At 43.4% G+C, this 15,397-nt stretch overlaps 2 protein-coding genes across 3 annotated transcripts in view; both read left to right on the top strand.

The window, feature by feature from the left end:
- The window catches only part of LOC133366442 (uncharacterized), a 44,379-nt gene that overhangs the window by 27,989 nt on the left and 993 nt on the right, over positions 1-15,397 (top strand). For both annotated transcript variants that reach the window (XM_061589527.1, XM_061589526.1), the window contains 2 exons: positions 11,748-11,870; positions 14,964-15,295. In XM_061589527.1, coding sequence (XP_061445511.1) covers positions 11,813-11,870; positions 14,964-15,295 — 390 coding nt within the window. In that variant the 5' untranslated portion in view covers positions 11,748-11,812. The remainder of the gene's footprint in view (positions 1-11,747; positions 11,871-14,963; positions 15,296-15,397) is intronic.
- CDK5R1 (cyclin dependent kinase 5 regulatory subunit 1) lies at positions 1,956-7,771 on the top strand. The gene is made up of 2 exons (XM_061588674.1): positions 1,956-2,323; positions 3,187-7,771. Exon 2 carries the CDS (start codon positions 3,337-3,339, stop codon positions 4,252-4,254), a length of 918 nt encoding a protein of 305 aa, XP_061444658.1. The 5' UTR covers positions 1,956-2,323; positions 3,187-3,336; the 3' UTR covers positions 4,255-7,771.

The following is a 15,397-nucleotide window of genomic DNA, read 5'->3' as shown; positions in this document are numbered from 1 at the left end:
TTCTCTCTTTTTAACAAGAGGTATTGTCTTTTTGCATTCTTCCCTGATAATGTCCCTGACTTCAGTCCATAGTTCTTCTGGTTCTCTGTCAACTAAGTTTAAAGCCTCAAATCTGTTCCGTATTTGATCTGTATATTCTTCTGGGATGTTATTTAAATTGTATTTTGGCATTATGAGTGCTTTGTTCTTCTTTAGCTTTACTCTGATTTTCGATGCGATCAGTTCATAATCTGTACCACAGTCTGCTCCTGGTCTTGTTTTTGCAGAAAGTATGGAACTTCTCCATCTTCTGTTTCCAATTATATAATCAATGTTTGTCCTATATTGACCATCTGGTGATGTCCACGTGTACAGTCGTCTTTTTTGGTTGCTCAAAAAATGTGTTTGCAAGAAACAAATCATTGGCGTAACAGAATTCAATAAGTCTTTCTCCTGCTTCATTTCTGTCACCTAAGCCCCATTTCCCCACAATTCCTACTTCTTCTCTGTTCCCTACTTTTGCATTCCAGTCCCCCATGATTATCATCATATCTTGTTTTGGTGTGTGATCAATTTCCTCCTGTACTTCTGCGTAAAATCTCTCCAGTTCCTCTTCTTCTGCGTTTGCTGTTGGAGCATAGACTTGGATGATGGTTATGTTAATAGGTTTCCCATTTAATCTCATTGATATCACTCGCTCAGACCTTGCGTTGTAGCTCCTAATTGCTTTTGCTACATCACTTCTCACTATTAAACCAACCACGTTTCTTCTTGATTTCTCATTTCCTGCATAAAATATTTTGTAGTTGCCTGATTGAAAATGTCCCATTCCAGTCCATTTTAATTCACTCACGCTAAGTATTGTAATGTTGATACACTCCATTTCTTGCTTGATAATTTCTAACTTTCCCTGGTTTGTGCTTGTCATATTCCATGTTCCTATTGTGTGTGTCATACAACTCCAGACTCTCCTTACGCATCTGTGCTCATATTTTATTTTATTTATTTATTTATTAAATTTATATACCGCCCGACTAGCGATAGCTCTCTGGGCGGTGAACATAATTCATCAGCCTCTGGGCTTCCTTCTGGCTTTGACCCAGCTGCGTCATTAGTCATAGTGCTACTCGTACTTGTCCTTTGTTCTTCCCCAGTAGCTCGGTGAGTGCCTTCTGACCCGGGGGTCTCATCTTCCAGCACTATCTCATGTTGCATTTTGGATACTCTGTTCATATGGTTTTCGTGGTAAGTGGTTTACTATTGCCTTCTTCTGAGTTTGGATGCATCTTAGTCTGGTGTCTCAGCTTTGACCATTCTGCCATGGGTGCCCCTGCTAGGAGTCTAGTCATTAAGATTTGATCACTGGGACAAAGTTTCAGACTCAGATTAAATGAAGTGCAGTGGTGAGTGCAAGGGACGTTTGCTTAAATCACGCTACACTACATGATGTTTACTAGAGCCCTGCTATAGAAAACAAATGCTTAGTGGGAAGGGCAGTGTGCTTTGTATATGGTCAGAGGCACTCCAACATTTTTTCACAGGGGGTTGGTGGTAAGCTCTCCCATCTTGCTCAGAAATAAAAGTCAGTCTGCACAAGGTCTGAGGCGCGAATTTCAGGTCACAGCTGTGACGTCATGCTCAGCCTTGCTCAAGGAAAGATGCGATCTCTGGCCTATTCAGTGGCAAGAAAATGAGAGGCGCCCGTGGTCAGAGGCACAGTGCCTTGCCATCGCCTGCCAAACCAGCTGGGCCCGGCACGAACTCAGGCGTTTCCCTCCGCGCACGCTCAGAGGCGCTCTCGCGTAGCTTTCCGCTTTACAAAGAGCCCTGGGAGACTTCCATGCCTTTCTGCTGTGCCAATGGTGGCCGGCGGGGGGCGCCCTGCCTGGCAGATGGAGATGCCGCTGCGGTTGCGGCTGCAGCGAGAGGCAGGGAGGCGCGGCCAGGGCGGAGGCGGAGCCGGGCGGGCGCAGCGAGTGCCGTCTTGGCTGTAGTCGAGGCGAGCGGGACGTGGAATCAGCCGGGCGCAGCAGCCGCCGAGCCGGTGCCGGGAAAGACGGATCGCCAGGCGCCCCGCCATTCGTAGGAGAACGAGCGGGCGTTCCTGGTGGGAAGGGGCAAGGCGGGCAGGCTTCGGGTGCCCGCTGTCGGTCAATCCGAGTGCCGCCTCCGCCACCCCAGACGACGCTCCCCATGCCCCTCCACGTCTGACCCGGCGCAGATCGGAACCGGGGGGGGGGAGGCTAGACGGTCCCCTAGCCCTCCTCCCCGCCACCCCCGGAGCGAAGCCGGCCCTGCAGGACCTCGGACAGAAGCCCAGCCTGCCTGAGAGGCGCGTACTGCGGTGGGTACCACGGTGACGAGCGGCGGGGCAAAGCGGGGATGAAGAAGAGCGGGCGCCATCGCATCCTTTCCTCCCCCCCTCCCTTTGAGGGGGATGCAGCAAAAGGGGGGCGGAGGAAATAGAGGGAGCGATGTGGTGTGTGTACGTGTGCGAGCGAGGGGGGGAGATCTGTCAGGATCTGACGGCTTTGGATAAGAGGATAGGGGGAGGGAAAATAAATTGTTTTAAAGACACACACCGTTTCTAGCTTGACAGCTGTTTAGTAGCCAGGCTTCAAAAGGGGCAGAATTCAAAACTGTACAAGGTGCCCCTCTGTAATTATATAAAATGCATGACTGAAGCCTCTATAATATGTGTATGGCCAGCTTCATTATTTGAGAGAGAGGTGCACTGCTGACATCATGCAACTGACCAAATGTGCTCTGGCCCACTAAAGGTCCTGGCAGGATGAATCCGTCAGTCTTTTAAAGTGTTGCAAGATGCTTTTGTTTTTGCGGCAATATGGCTCCCTCTCGGGAACAAACACACACACACACGTTTTCACATACATCTTATGCATGCAGACCCAGAGCTCCTACAGGGACTTGCCTCTGTGCATACTATCTGGCACCTGGTTGTACAGTAGGGCAGGGCAGGCCACGGGGAAATAAACATGGGAGACCCAGATAGCCACTGTGTATCTGAGAGGGTCAGGAAGATTGGGGAGGTGGGGAGAGGAGGAAAAGGTGTAGTGGGGCCCAGGAACATGCACAGTGTCAGCTGTGGATGCAGGGGACAGGAAAGGGAGGAGGGTTTGAGGAAGGTGCTTGGCGCACCATTAGAAAAAAAGCTCTTGCTTATTTGAACTCTTTTGCCTTTGGCAGGTCCGAATCTTACGCAGTCAATGCAGTGGCATAGGGGAGAGGGTGTTTGAAGCAGAGACCACCACCCCTCCCTACCCCAGCCAGTGCTGACAGCAGGCTGACGGCTCCCAGCCGCTCTGTTCAGCTGGCCTCCCTCCCTCCACTTGCACCATGGGCACCGTCTTGTCCCTTTCCCCCAGTTACCGGAAGGCAACCCTCTTTGAGGATGGCTCGGCTACAGTGGGGCATTATACGGCTGTCCAAAACAGCAAGAACGCCAAGGACAAGAGCCTCAAGCGACACTCCATTATCTCGGTGCTACCCTGGAAACGCATTGTGGCTGTGTCGGCCAAAAAGAAGAACTCCAAGAAGGTGCAGCCCAACAGCAGTTACCAGAACAATGTCACCCACCTCAACAACGAAAACCTAAAGAAGTCCCTCTCCTGTGCCAACCTTTCCACTTTTGCCCAGACCCAGAGCGCCCAGCCTCCAGCCCCCAACAACCAGATTTCTAGCTCCAAGAGCACCCTCTCTTCCATCAAGAAGACCCCCCACCCCAACTCCAACACATCTGGCACCCCCAAAAGGGTCATCGTCCAAGCTTCAACCAGTGAGCTGCTGCGGTGCCTGGGCGAGTTCCTCTGCCGACGGTGCTACCGACTGAAACATCTGTCCCCCACTGACCCTGTCCTGTGGCTCCGGAGTGTTGACCGGTCCCTTCTTCTGCAAGGCTGGCAAGACCAAGGCTTCATCACCCCAGCCAATGTGGTGTTTCTGTACATGCTTTGCCGGGACGTCATCTCTTCTGAAGTAGCCACAGACCACGAACTTCAAGCCGTCTTACTGACCTGCCTCTATCTCTCCTATTCCTATATGGGCAACGAGATCTCCTACCCTCTCAAGCCCTTCCTGGTGGAGAGCTGTAAGGAGGCCTTTTGGGATCGCTGCTTATCCATTATTAACCTCATGAGTCCCAAAATGTTGCAGATCAATGCCGACCCACACTACTTCACACAGGTTTTTGCTGACCTGAAGAACGAGAGCAGCCAGGAAGAGAAGAACAGGCTGCTCATTGGTCTGGACCGGTGAGCTTTGCTCACTGCTGTTGGGATGAGGGGAAAACAGTATATATTCCTTCTATGTTGTTTTTGTTTTCAAAACAAACCAGAACACAAAGGTGAGGCTGGGCAGGCCTGAGAGAGGATACCAAGCCGCCAGCATCCTTCTCCACTGTGATTGGCTTGGCTTCTTAGGAGGCAAAAAGTAAAAAAAATAACAAATGAAAACAAAGCAGTAGTAGTAGTGATGGGCTTGCCTGTTTGGTTTTCTATCTCACTGCATGTGGCAGCCTGTGGCTTTCTCTTAACTCATTGTAAACAATGAGAGGGTGAACAAGGAGTGCAGAAGAACCAAGGACGGCCATTGCAAGACCATGGCATCCCTTCACCCCTTACTTTTGCCTCAAAGATCTGTGAACTGGGGAGAATCCACCTTGCACTTCTTCATTCCTCACCGTGGACTGCGAAGGAGGAGAAACAGCATATAGTGTCCTCAAGATGAAACCGAGGTCCAGTCCAGTGGATGTTCCAGCGCCTGGTGTTCCAGAAAAAGGGATCAACAAATGAGATTGTCTTTTTTCTTTCTTTTAAACTTAATCACCTTGCACACCAATTTGAGCAAAATGACACCAAAACAGTATTGGCCGCCAAAATGGGCCCCGATTGCATGAAAACATGTGGCTACACTGAGAATCAGGAGGCGTGAGAAAGGAGAAGGCAGACATACATACACTACATGGACATGCCCTTTGATATGGCTCCTCTATCACCTATACCACCCCCTTTACTGGGGGTCAACACTGTGTGCTCCATGGGTTCCCTATACATCAGTGCCAAAGGGTAAAGGTGAGATTGGAGTCATTTCCTGTTTAAAAGTACTCAAGAAAAATAATACAAGGTAGCCACTATGGAACGGGGACTGACATTAAAGATGGCCCCAAGGGATGCACACTCATCGAGTATTAATTGTGCTGGCAGGTTAGTTGGGTGGGTGTTTTAATAGGTTTGAGGGTGGGTTTGTTTGTTTTTTTGGCAAATTAGCTGTTTCAGAAAAGAGTGACTGTGATTCTGTGAGGCCTTCGGAACAGCTGGAAGAATGGTCCTTTTTCAAGTTAATTTTACAGGAAAATGTAAGAATCATGCCAGTTACATTGTCATTAACTAACATTAGCTGGTTATCATATGTAAGATTTGGTGCTGAACCCCAATTTATGACTGATATTCTTTATTGTGTATTCCTCCTGTCCCATTTAGGATGGAAAATTCCTTGGCCTTTATTTAGCTAGCAAGCCAGCCATCTTAATATTTTATGGGGGAGGGGAAGAATGAGGGATCCAATGAATAATATTAATAATGAAATCTATAGTTCACACTATAATTGTAAGAACAGATTATGACTAAAGATATTTGGTAATATAAAACTGAAGCATATACAAAATATACATATATTTAGTATATTCTGTAGAATTATATTGCAAGTATTTCTTTTTAGTCACAAGACCATGGATTTTTCCCCATTTTATTTTTGTTTTTGCCAGCACCTAAGATTTTCAGTGGTTTTTCCCATTCCTGGCACCTAAACATTTGACGTAGTCTCCTCAAAAAATTGATCCTGATACTTAGAAATTTGATTTTGATTGGACTTCTGCTTCTCAAAAAAAGAAGAGTTTCAAATCTTTCTGATCAGCTAGCTTCAGGGATGATAAATGTATATAAAAAGTATGTATGGGGGAAACCAAAAGATACACTGAATTTTGCTCAGTTAACGACATGGTGTATTAGTCCAGGTCTTGGATTCTGCTGAAGATATGAACTTCCTTTACTATGGAGGTCATCTTCTCTGTTTTAAGTTCTCACAGGCTGGGCATTAGGGGGACAAAAAGTGAATACACTATGGGTGTTAAGCTATTGAACAAAAGGCCAAGTTAGAAATATTCTAGGGTGTTCTTCTGATCCTGGTGTTATGGATGCTGGCATTCTAGCGGGAAGAATATTGTACTTGATGTTGCGAATAGGGTCACTTGCAATTAATTCAAAGCAGCAGAGCACTATTAAAAATGTAGGAGGAACAGAAAAAGCTGTGAAATTTTGAAAAGGTCTAAGCTGAGAGGCTCGAGGTAGACAGGAACTGAGATCTTGTGAATATTAAACAGCTGCTGGGTTTGCTACGCAGGTCCTGCTATCACCTCCAAAGCTAGGCCAAAATCTGAGCCATTTAAAAGCGAGACACTGACTGTTAAGCATATGTTTGGATTCATAGCAGGAAGGAGAGCCTTAGTATCCCAAGGGGGGGCTTTGGGTCCCCATAGTGAATGGGGAAATGGGAGGGTGTATAGATCTCCATTGCATGACCATTTTGCTGCTCTAAAATGGATGGCACATATATCATTTCAGTCTCCATTATCAACTTCAGTGTTCCCTGCTCAGCTATTTTGCTGACTCCTGGGACACCTTAAAGGCTCAGACTAAATTCTAGTCTGTCTCTGGATAAATTATTCTCCTACCCCTTTTTTCTTAACCCTCCTCCTTTTCTTTTTCAAATATAAAAGGGAAAATCAAGTTTTTACTCATATGGTTCTGAAAGGTTATAGCTGCAATCCTATGCATGTTTAGCTGGGAGTAAGCCCCACTGAACACAACGAGACTGACTTCTGAGTAAGCATGCATTGGATTGCCATGCACAGGAAACAAACGGCTGTATTCATTTGTGTGAAAAACTGTCTTGTTCTCTTTAGAATCCTGGATCCAATGTATTTATTGGAGTTTTTGTAATAGGAAAAATATCTACTGATATACTTGAGTACGTAAGAGCAACGAATGGGATTTTAACCTGCTGCTATATGAAACGACTCCTTTTAAAACAAAATCTATGCTAACTGCAGAAGGGAGTGGGGGTGGGGGGAGGACCTTCTTTTGTTCTTTCTTCATTGCTTTACAGTGATGTTGTGCATGCCCAAAAGCAGCATTGTGCATCTTTTGACAAAAGGCAAAACCTTAGACGAGCTGATTATAAAAAAAGAACAAAATAAGTCACCATGCACAAATTTCAAGCACATCACCCCCCTTGCTGTCAAACAGACCCCCTAGGTCCTTCAAATCAATATATTTTCATCTCAAGACTTCTAGATCTTTTCTAATCTTAAATGTACACAGTTCTTAAGAGTTTAGCTGTGCTATAAACCATTGTTAATTTTTTTTTCAAAAGAAAAAAACCTGAAAGAAAAAAATGTGCCATTTTTTCACTTGAAATTCTACATACCTGTACATTGGAGAGGGGAGAGACAAACAGAAAACCTGCTAAATTCTACATGTCTGTGTATGTTAAAGTTTTTGGTTTTTTTTAGTGTGCAATCTCTTCTGTAGATATTTGTTGACCAAAATTGGTATTATTGCTTATTATGACTTAAATTAATTTATAAATTGTCTTTTTGTATGTATGTGTATTATAGTGAGTTTGTAAGTATGTGAGGTTTATAAATATGACAAGACTGTCACAGAGCTGTGTGTGCCTGTAACTTAACGCCCCCTTATTTTTATTTATTTTTGTACTGTGCTGATTAAAAATAAAATGCACTGACCATCCATTACACAGATGGTTTTCAGAGATGCCTTCTTAAAAATGCTGTTATATGATGGTGGGAGGGAGGCACATACAATGAAGACAACTGTAAATAACAGAGCCATCAGAGTCTAATTGGATTTATCTTGCTGAAAGATTTAACACAGGAGGCTCTTATATCAAGGTTAAGTCAGTATGATTCACAGATTTTATCTTGGTTGTCACAGAGGCAGTATTCTGTAGAAAATGAGTAGGCAGACTGCAGTTCATTGGACTACGTTGTGACAGATGGTTGCTAGGATTTTTAGAAAAGATGCTGGACTAGGTACACCTTGATCTGATTCAGCAAGACAGTTTTCCTGTTCTTAAGCAAGGGTCATACTCAGAATCACTTAGGCTGCAATCCTGTATCATTTCCCTGGAATGTAAGGTACTTCACCCTATGAGGAAGCATTGCAGCATTTGGAGCTTTTCAGTTTAGTGAAAAGGCAAATAAGAGGTGACAAGATAGAAGTGTATAAAAATTATGCAAGGCATGGAAAAAGTGGATAGAGAAACATTTTTCTTCCTAATGCTAGAACTCTGAATGAAGCTGAATGTTGGAAGATTCAGGACAAACAAAAGAAAGTACTACTTCACACAGTGTGTAGTTAAAGGTTCCCCCAAGATGCAGTGAGGGCCACCAACCTGGATGGCTTTAAAAGAGGACCAGAAAAATTCATGAAGGATAAGGCTATCAGTGGCTACTAGCCATGATGGCTATACTCTGTCTCCATAGTGAGAAGCTGTATGCTTCTGAGTACCAGTTGCTGGAAACTGCAGGAGGGGAGAGCACTCTGCGCTCAGGCCCTGCTTGTGGGCTGCCCATGGGCATCTGGTTGGCCACTGTGAGAAGAGGATGCTGGACTAGATGGGCCATTGGCCTGATTCACCAGGCTTTTCTTATATTCTAAGCCCATTCAACTCAATGAGACATTTCTGTGAGTAAAATGTAAAGGTGTCCCCGCACTTATAGTGCGAGTTGTTTCCGACTCTTAGGGTGACGTCTTGCGACGTTTACTACGCAGACTGTATATATGGGGTGGGATTGCCAGTTCTTTCCCCGGCCTTTCTTTACCCTCCAGCATATGCCGGGTACTGTGAGTAGACATTCCAAATTACACAGTAAAACACAGATTAGTTATCTCATTCCCATCATCCCCAGCCAGCATAGCCAAAGGTCTGGGATGATGTGAGCTGTAGTCTAGTAATATTTGGAGGGCAACAGGTTCTCCCTACCCTGCCTTAGCTATTAAGAGACCTCAAATATGTATTCATGCTTTGTATATTCATAACACATTAGTGGACCTGAGGGATTCTAGTTTAAAAAATAAAAATAAGAGGAAAAGTAAAGCAGATTGCCCAAGGGAGGGCAATTACTTGTTTTAGCCAGTCACTCACTTGGAAGTGAAAGAAAACCATGATTTGTGAATGGCTTTTCTAGCGTCACATGGTGCATGAATCATGAAGCAATTCATAAGAGGAAGCCATTCTTGTTCATTAGCTAGATTCCAGCAGGGAATGGGATGATTTAAAAAACAAACCAGGCTTGGCAGTTAACAATAATGCAAAGTCCTAAAAGATATTTGGCCTCTATGTTAGGAAATGATATTTAAACAGCAGATGCTTTCCCTCTTCATCGGTGTACAATCACTAATCCATTTTATTCACAGAATCTCACTCTGGAGTGGTTGTTTTTTTTACTTAAGATGACATGAAAGCTAGTTAAGAAGGCAGTCAGGAAACTGGAAACAAGATAAAATTAAGCAAATTTGCTTTTCTCTGTGTGTGGGAAGCCTTTTAACTAAAATAGAGACGTTTGATTTATGTTCTGCCTTTACAATAAGGGTCTTGGAAACACTGGGTATTTCCAGGTCAGAAGTGGCAAACTACTGAATATCAGTTGCTGCAAACTGTAGGAGGGGAGAATGCTCTTGTGCTCAGGTCCTGCTTCTAGGCTTCCCACGGGCATCTGGTTGGCCACTATGAGAACAGGATGCTGGGCTAGAAGAGCCACTGGCCTGATCCAGCAGGCTCCTATTATGATCCAATCAAAATAATAAGTCTTGTTGATTTCAATAGGAGCTGTAAGCTTAAAAAGTCCCATTGGATCTGTAACAAAAATATCTTCCATTGAGACCAATTGGATTTAAAACTGCTCAAATTTAGCTGGGTCGTGCCCATTTTTTCATATCTTTTGGTTAATGTACTACGTATCTATCTCTCAGTATTTAAAACCTGTTGGAGAAAAAAAGTCAGCTAATCAATATTGGGCAACTGGAGCCCATACTTAGCATAATATATGTTAGGTATAATACATACCGGGCCAAGTTCAAGGTTCTAGTTTTGGTGTACAAAGCCCTATACAGCTTGGGACCAGGATACCTGAAAGACCGTCTTACCCCTTATATACCCAGTTGATCACTGCACTCTGCAGGTGAGGGCCTCCTGCAGATACCATCTTATCAGGAGGTCCATTCCGCACAATATAGGAAATGGACCTTCAGTGTGGCGGCACCTACCCTGTGGAATTCCCTCCCCTTAAATATTAGATAGGCACCATCTCCATTATCTTTTCGGCACCTATTGAAGACTTTCCTCTTTCAATAAGCCTTTTAAGTTGAGACCTATCCCAGTCTGCATCTGTGTTGGAACTGCTTTTTAATATGTTCTTAAACTTTCTTTTTTAAAATGTTTTTAATCTTAGAAGATGTTTTCATAGCTTTTTTAAGTAACATTTTTGAAGATGTTTTGTTTTAATGCGTTTTAAAGTTTGTTTTTATGTTTTAATGTTTTTAGTGCTTTTGTTTGCTGCTCTGGGCTCCTGCTGGGAGGAAGGGCGGGATATAAATTAATAACAACAACAATAATAATAATAAAAGGGAGAGATGGATAGCTACATGATCCAAAGCTCCATGGGACCTCAATACACACAAGCAGCTCAATAGAAACAGGGATTGCCCCATGGCTTCTTTGACAGGCAACAGCTCTCCAAGGTTTGGGGCATAGGTATTTCCAAGCTTGTCTATCTAACCTCAGATTTTCTGCATGAACACACACACACAGTCTTTCTAGAGTACAATTGTATTGGGACAAATATTGTACAATGTTTAATATTGTATTTTATTATTTGTTTCTATGAACCACTCAGCGAGCGTATCATAGTATATTAAATCTATTATTAATTCAGTAATAAATAAAATATGTACCAGTCTGGTGAGAGTTTTGGTCCCAGTCACCTGGAAAGAAGTTGGTTAGTAAAACTCTAGGCCTTGACTAATAGGACGAACAGCTTTGTTCCTAACTCTAATTTGATTTCATAAAGTTTATAAATGAACTAACTTTTTTGTGGAAAAGAGCATCTTAATTCCCCCTTCCCCTGTATAATATAAAAGGGACACTTGTTTTATCCTAAAGCTGCAGTTTGGCAACCAGGCACCTTCTCTGGGTAGATTTAGACATCATGTTATTCACACAGTGAATAAACCTCCTCCTGGGATTTGATGCTTTAATTGCGTGATTATTGGCTGTGGGACAGAATCCCCACCCTACCCACAAGCACCGTCCAGTGGCAAGAGAGCTACTACAAGATGGCCAGATTGTTAACCTTTTGAATCTACCCAGGCCAAGGGCTTGTGATTGGCAGAGCTTGGAAGTAACTCGTTATTTTTAACGAGTTACTTTTAATTCGTTACAATTTTAAATAACGAGTGGGTAATTCCATTACATTTGGCAAGTAACGGAACGAATAGTAATTTCCCTACTTTTCAGCTTCAACTTTAACGTTTCCACGTTAGGTTGGACGTTACTTGGGGGCGGGAACAAGGGGAAGTCAGCTCCTGGCTGTGATTGGTTAACACAAGACATGTGCCTCACACTGATTGGACCTCTGCGCACACTGTCTCTTCCCTTGTGATCTGTGTTAGGAGGCACGATAGAAGAGATGAATAGGCAGGGGGAGCCTGCTAGCATCTGACTCTGAGAGGAAAAAATGGACGCCGGAGGAAAAAGCCAGGGCAAGGAAGGCAGAATGGCAAAGAGCTGTGGAGGTGAGTGACGATGATTTGTGTGTGTGTGTGCCCCGGTGTGTGTGTTTTTGGCTGGAGTCTCTGGTTTTGGGGGGGGGGTTCCGGCTCTCTGGCTACCACCCCTTACTCTCTGGAATCTCCGCTTCAATTTTTTTAAAAAAAGTTTCTAGGTGGTCTAATTCCCGAGATATACACCAAAACGTAAACCCCCGCTGCACAACTTTTTTTTAAACAGATCATGCTCTAGCTACAACTCCCATCAGCCCAATCCAGTGGCCATGCTGGCTGGGGCTGATGGGAGTTGTAGTTTAAAGTAACTTTTCAAAGCTCTGGCTGCAACCCCGCCCTTTCATGATTGTGAGTAAAGTGCAGACTTGTGTTTGTGTTGTAAATCTCTCTCCCTCCAACCCTATTTTTAAAGAAATTAGGCAGGGTTTATCACAGTTTTTATTATGTAGGAAACTAATACTCATTTTTTAAAAAAATGAATGAAGTTTATTTATTTATTTTTATTATTTTATTTATATCCCACCCTTCCTCCCCGTAGGAGCCCAGGGCAGCAAACAAAAGCACTAAAAACACTTTAAAAATCATAAAAACAGACTTTAAAATATATTAAAACAAAACATCTTTAAAAACATTTTTAAAAGCTTTAAAAACATTTTTTTAAAGAAAAAAATTAAAAACATATTAAAAAGCAATTTCAACACAGACGCAGACTGGGATAAGCTCTCAACTTAAAGGACTTGTTAAAAGAACAAGTTCCTTATCACTTGAGGCTGCAGTTTTCCCTGGTTGAGTAAGCCCCATTGAATACATTGGGACTTGCTTCTGAGTAAACAAACATAGGATTGCACTATAAATATCTTTACAGGTTATATAAATAAACATATTTGATAGTCATGCTTATATAAATATTTTCATAGAATCATAGAATAGTAGAGTTGGAAGGGGCCTATAAGGCCATCAAATCCAACCCCCTGCTCAATGCAGGAATCCAAATCAAAGCATTCCCGACAGATGGCTGTCCAGCTGCCTCTTGAATGCCTCCAGTGTCGGAGATCCCACTACCTCTCTAGTAATTAGTTCCATTGTTGTATGGCTCTAACAGTTAGGAAGCTTTTCCTGATGTCCAGTCGAAATCTGGCTTCTTGCAACTTGAGCCCATTATTCTGTGTCCTGCACTCTGGGATCATCGAGAAGAGATCCCGGCCCTCCTCTGTGTGGCAACCTTTCAAATACTTGAAGAGTGCTATCATATCTCCCCTCAGTCTTCTCTTCTCCAGGTTAAATATGCCCAGTTCCTTCAGTCTCTCCTCATAGGGCGTTGTTTCCAGTCCCCTGATCATCCTTGTTGCCCTCTTTTGAACCTGTTCCAGTTCGTCTGCATCCTTCTTGAAGTGCAGAGACCAGAACTGGACACAGCACTCAAGATGAGGCCTAACCAGTGCTGAATAGAGGGGAACTAATACATCACGTGATTTGGAAACTATACTTCTGTTAATGCAGCCTGATATAGCATTTGCCTTTTTTGCAGCCACATCACACTGTTGGCTCATATTCAGCTTGTGATCAACAACAATTCCAAGATCCTTCTTGCATGTCGTACTGCTGAGCCAAGTATCCCCCATCTTATAACTGTGCATTTGGTTTCTTTTTCCTAAGTGTAGAACTTTTACTTCCACCCTGTTTTGTCATGCTGTGTCCCTATAAGTATCCAATTGCATACTATGGTTGTACAATACTTCCTTTACATTTTAAGTATGCCTTGGGGTAGTCATGGTTCTCCATTGTTTTCATCCTGAGGGGCAGATAGGCTGAGAAATGGTGAGTAGCCCATGGTCACCCACTACACTTTATAGCTTATTTTCATTTTGAAAAATTAATTAGAACAATTTACATGCAGGCAAAATTTATTAAGCGGATTCACACAATATGTGTAAAGCACATCTAACTCGCATTTAAAGCGCATAACTTCCCCTAAAGAATTCTGGGAAGTGTCATTTCCCCCTCACAGTTATAGTTCTCACCACTCTTAACAAACTGCAGTTCCCATGATTCTGTGGTGGGATTCATGTGCTTCAAATGGGTGTTGAATGTGCTTTAAAGGAATGGTGTGGATCTGCCCTAGGTATGATGTTCATTCAAGAGTGAATTGAAAAGAACAATGTTAAAAGATACTTCTTACTCTTACTCATTTTTCAGACCTCTTTCTGAAGTAAAGGGTCAAATCTGTAAAAACATTTGGAGCAGCCACATTAAAAGATAAGGGCAGGGTATTCCAGGCAGGGGGTTGCCAACCCTGCTTGGATATGGATGTCTTTGCAGAAGAACCCTAGTCAAGGTTTACCAACAGCACAGTCCAAACTATATCTACTTAGAAGTCAGTCCTGTTGAGTTCTATGGGGCTTAATCCCTTAGTAAGTGTGTTTAGAATTGCAGCCTTCAGGAGCCTCCATCTTTACTCCCCAAAGCTCCCATCTAATATCTCCACAACACTTGGCTCCTTTGTCTCTGCTGTGGCCTTCAGGTGACTGCCCTAGCCTGAAGGCACTTAACCCTTCTTGCTGAAAGCAAGTAGGCTAGATTAAATGTTCCCTACCCAGGCTCATATATATAAAATATAAACGGCATTTTGTCAAAAGTATTTTTGTCTACATTTTATACCTCATCCTTGGTTTTCCAAGCTTGGCATGGAATGCTTCTCATACAGAATTAATTTGAAATGCTGCATATTTATTATCATAATCATCATATTCAAAATAAAAAATATATGTACCGCCTTCAAGTTGATTCCAACTTATGGTGACCCTATGAATAGGGTTTTCATGAGGCTGAGAGGCAGTGACTGGCCCAAGGTCACCCAGTGAGCTTCATGGCTATGTGGGGATTTGAACCCTAGTCTCATTTTGTTCTCACAACAACCCTGTGAGATAGTAGGTTAGACTGGCCCAGGCAGGGTTATTCAGTGAGCAAATAGGATCACCTTTTAATTGTGCTATCGACCTGCTTACTTCCACTCTGACTGGGGGATCTTGCAACATGGGGAAGAGATGGGGGCACATCACAGCTGAAGTTCACCCATATAGGAGCATTATCTCTTGTTTATTACAGAGACGCCTGTTGCAGGTTTTGCTGCTGAGAGCAGCAGTCAGTTAGTGCGGCCACTTGAGTCACAGCTTGTTGATCCTGAGGAGGCAAAACTAGAAAGTGAGGTTCAGAAAGGAGGCCCTGTGCATGAGGAGGAGGAGGGCATGAAGCAGTGCCAGTTGCCCACAGCCACATCTGCAGAACAGCAAGTACCATGGTTTGGCTTTGAGAAAGCTTGTACATTTGTGAGCCAGAGTGGGGAAAATGTTGTTGTACGATGCAATTACTGCCTTCCAAGGATCAAAAATCTGAGATCAGCTGTTTCCCCCTCATCCAATGTGAAGAAACATTTTGAGGTAAGCCTTTGTCATGCTGGTCCTCAAAGAGTGTCCATTGTCTATTTATGTTTAAATTGTGAAGTTCCTCTTCCATTTTTTCTTGGATTCATGCTTTGTTCT

Source organism: Rhineura floridana, chromosome 11 (assembly GCF_030035675.1).
Source record: "Rhineura floridana isolate rRhiFlo1 chromosome 11, rRhiFlo1.hap2, whole genome shotgun sequence".
NCBI classification, from domain to species: domain Eukaryota; kingdom Metazoa; phylum Chordata; class Lepidosauria; order Squamata; family Rhineuridae; genus Rhineura; species Rhineura floridana.
This window is presented reverse-complemented; position numbering and strand designations above follow the sequence as displayed.

Bases quoted from the DNA above. Each gene is read 5' to 3' on its own strand.
- CDK5R1 (XM_061588674.1), top strand. From the start codon at position 3,337: ATGGGCACCGTCTTGTCCCTTTCCCCCAGTTACCGGAAGGCAACCCTC.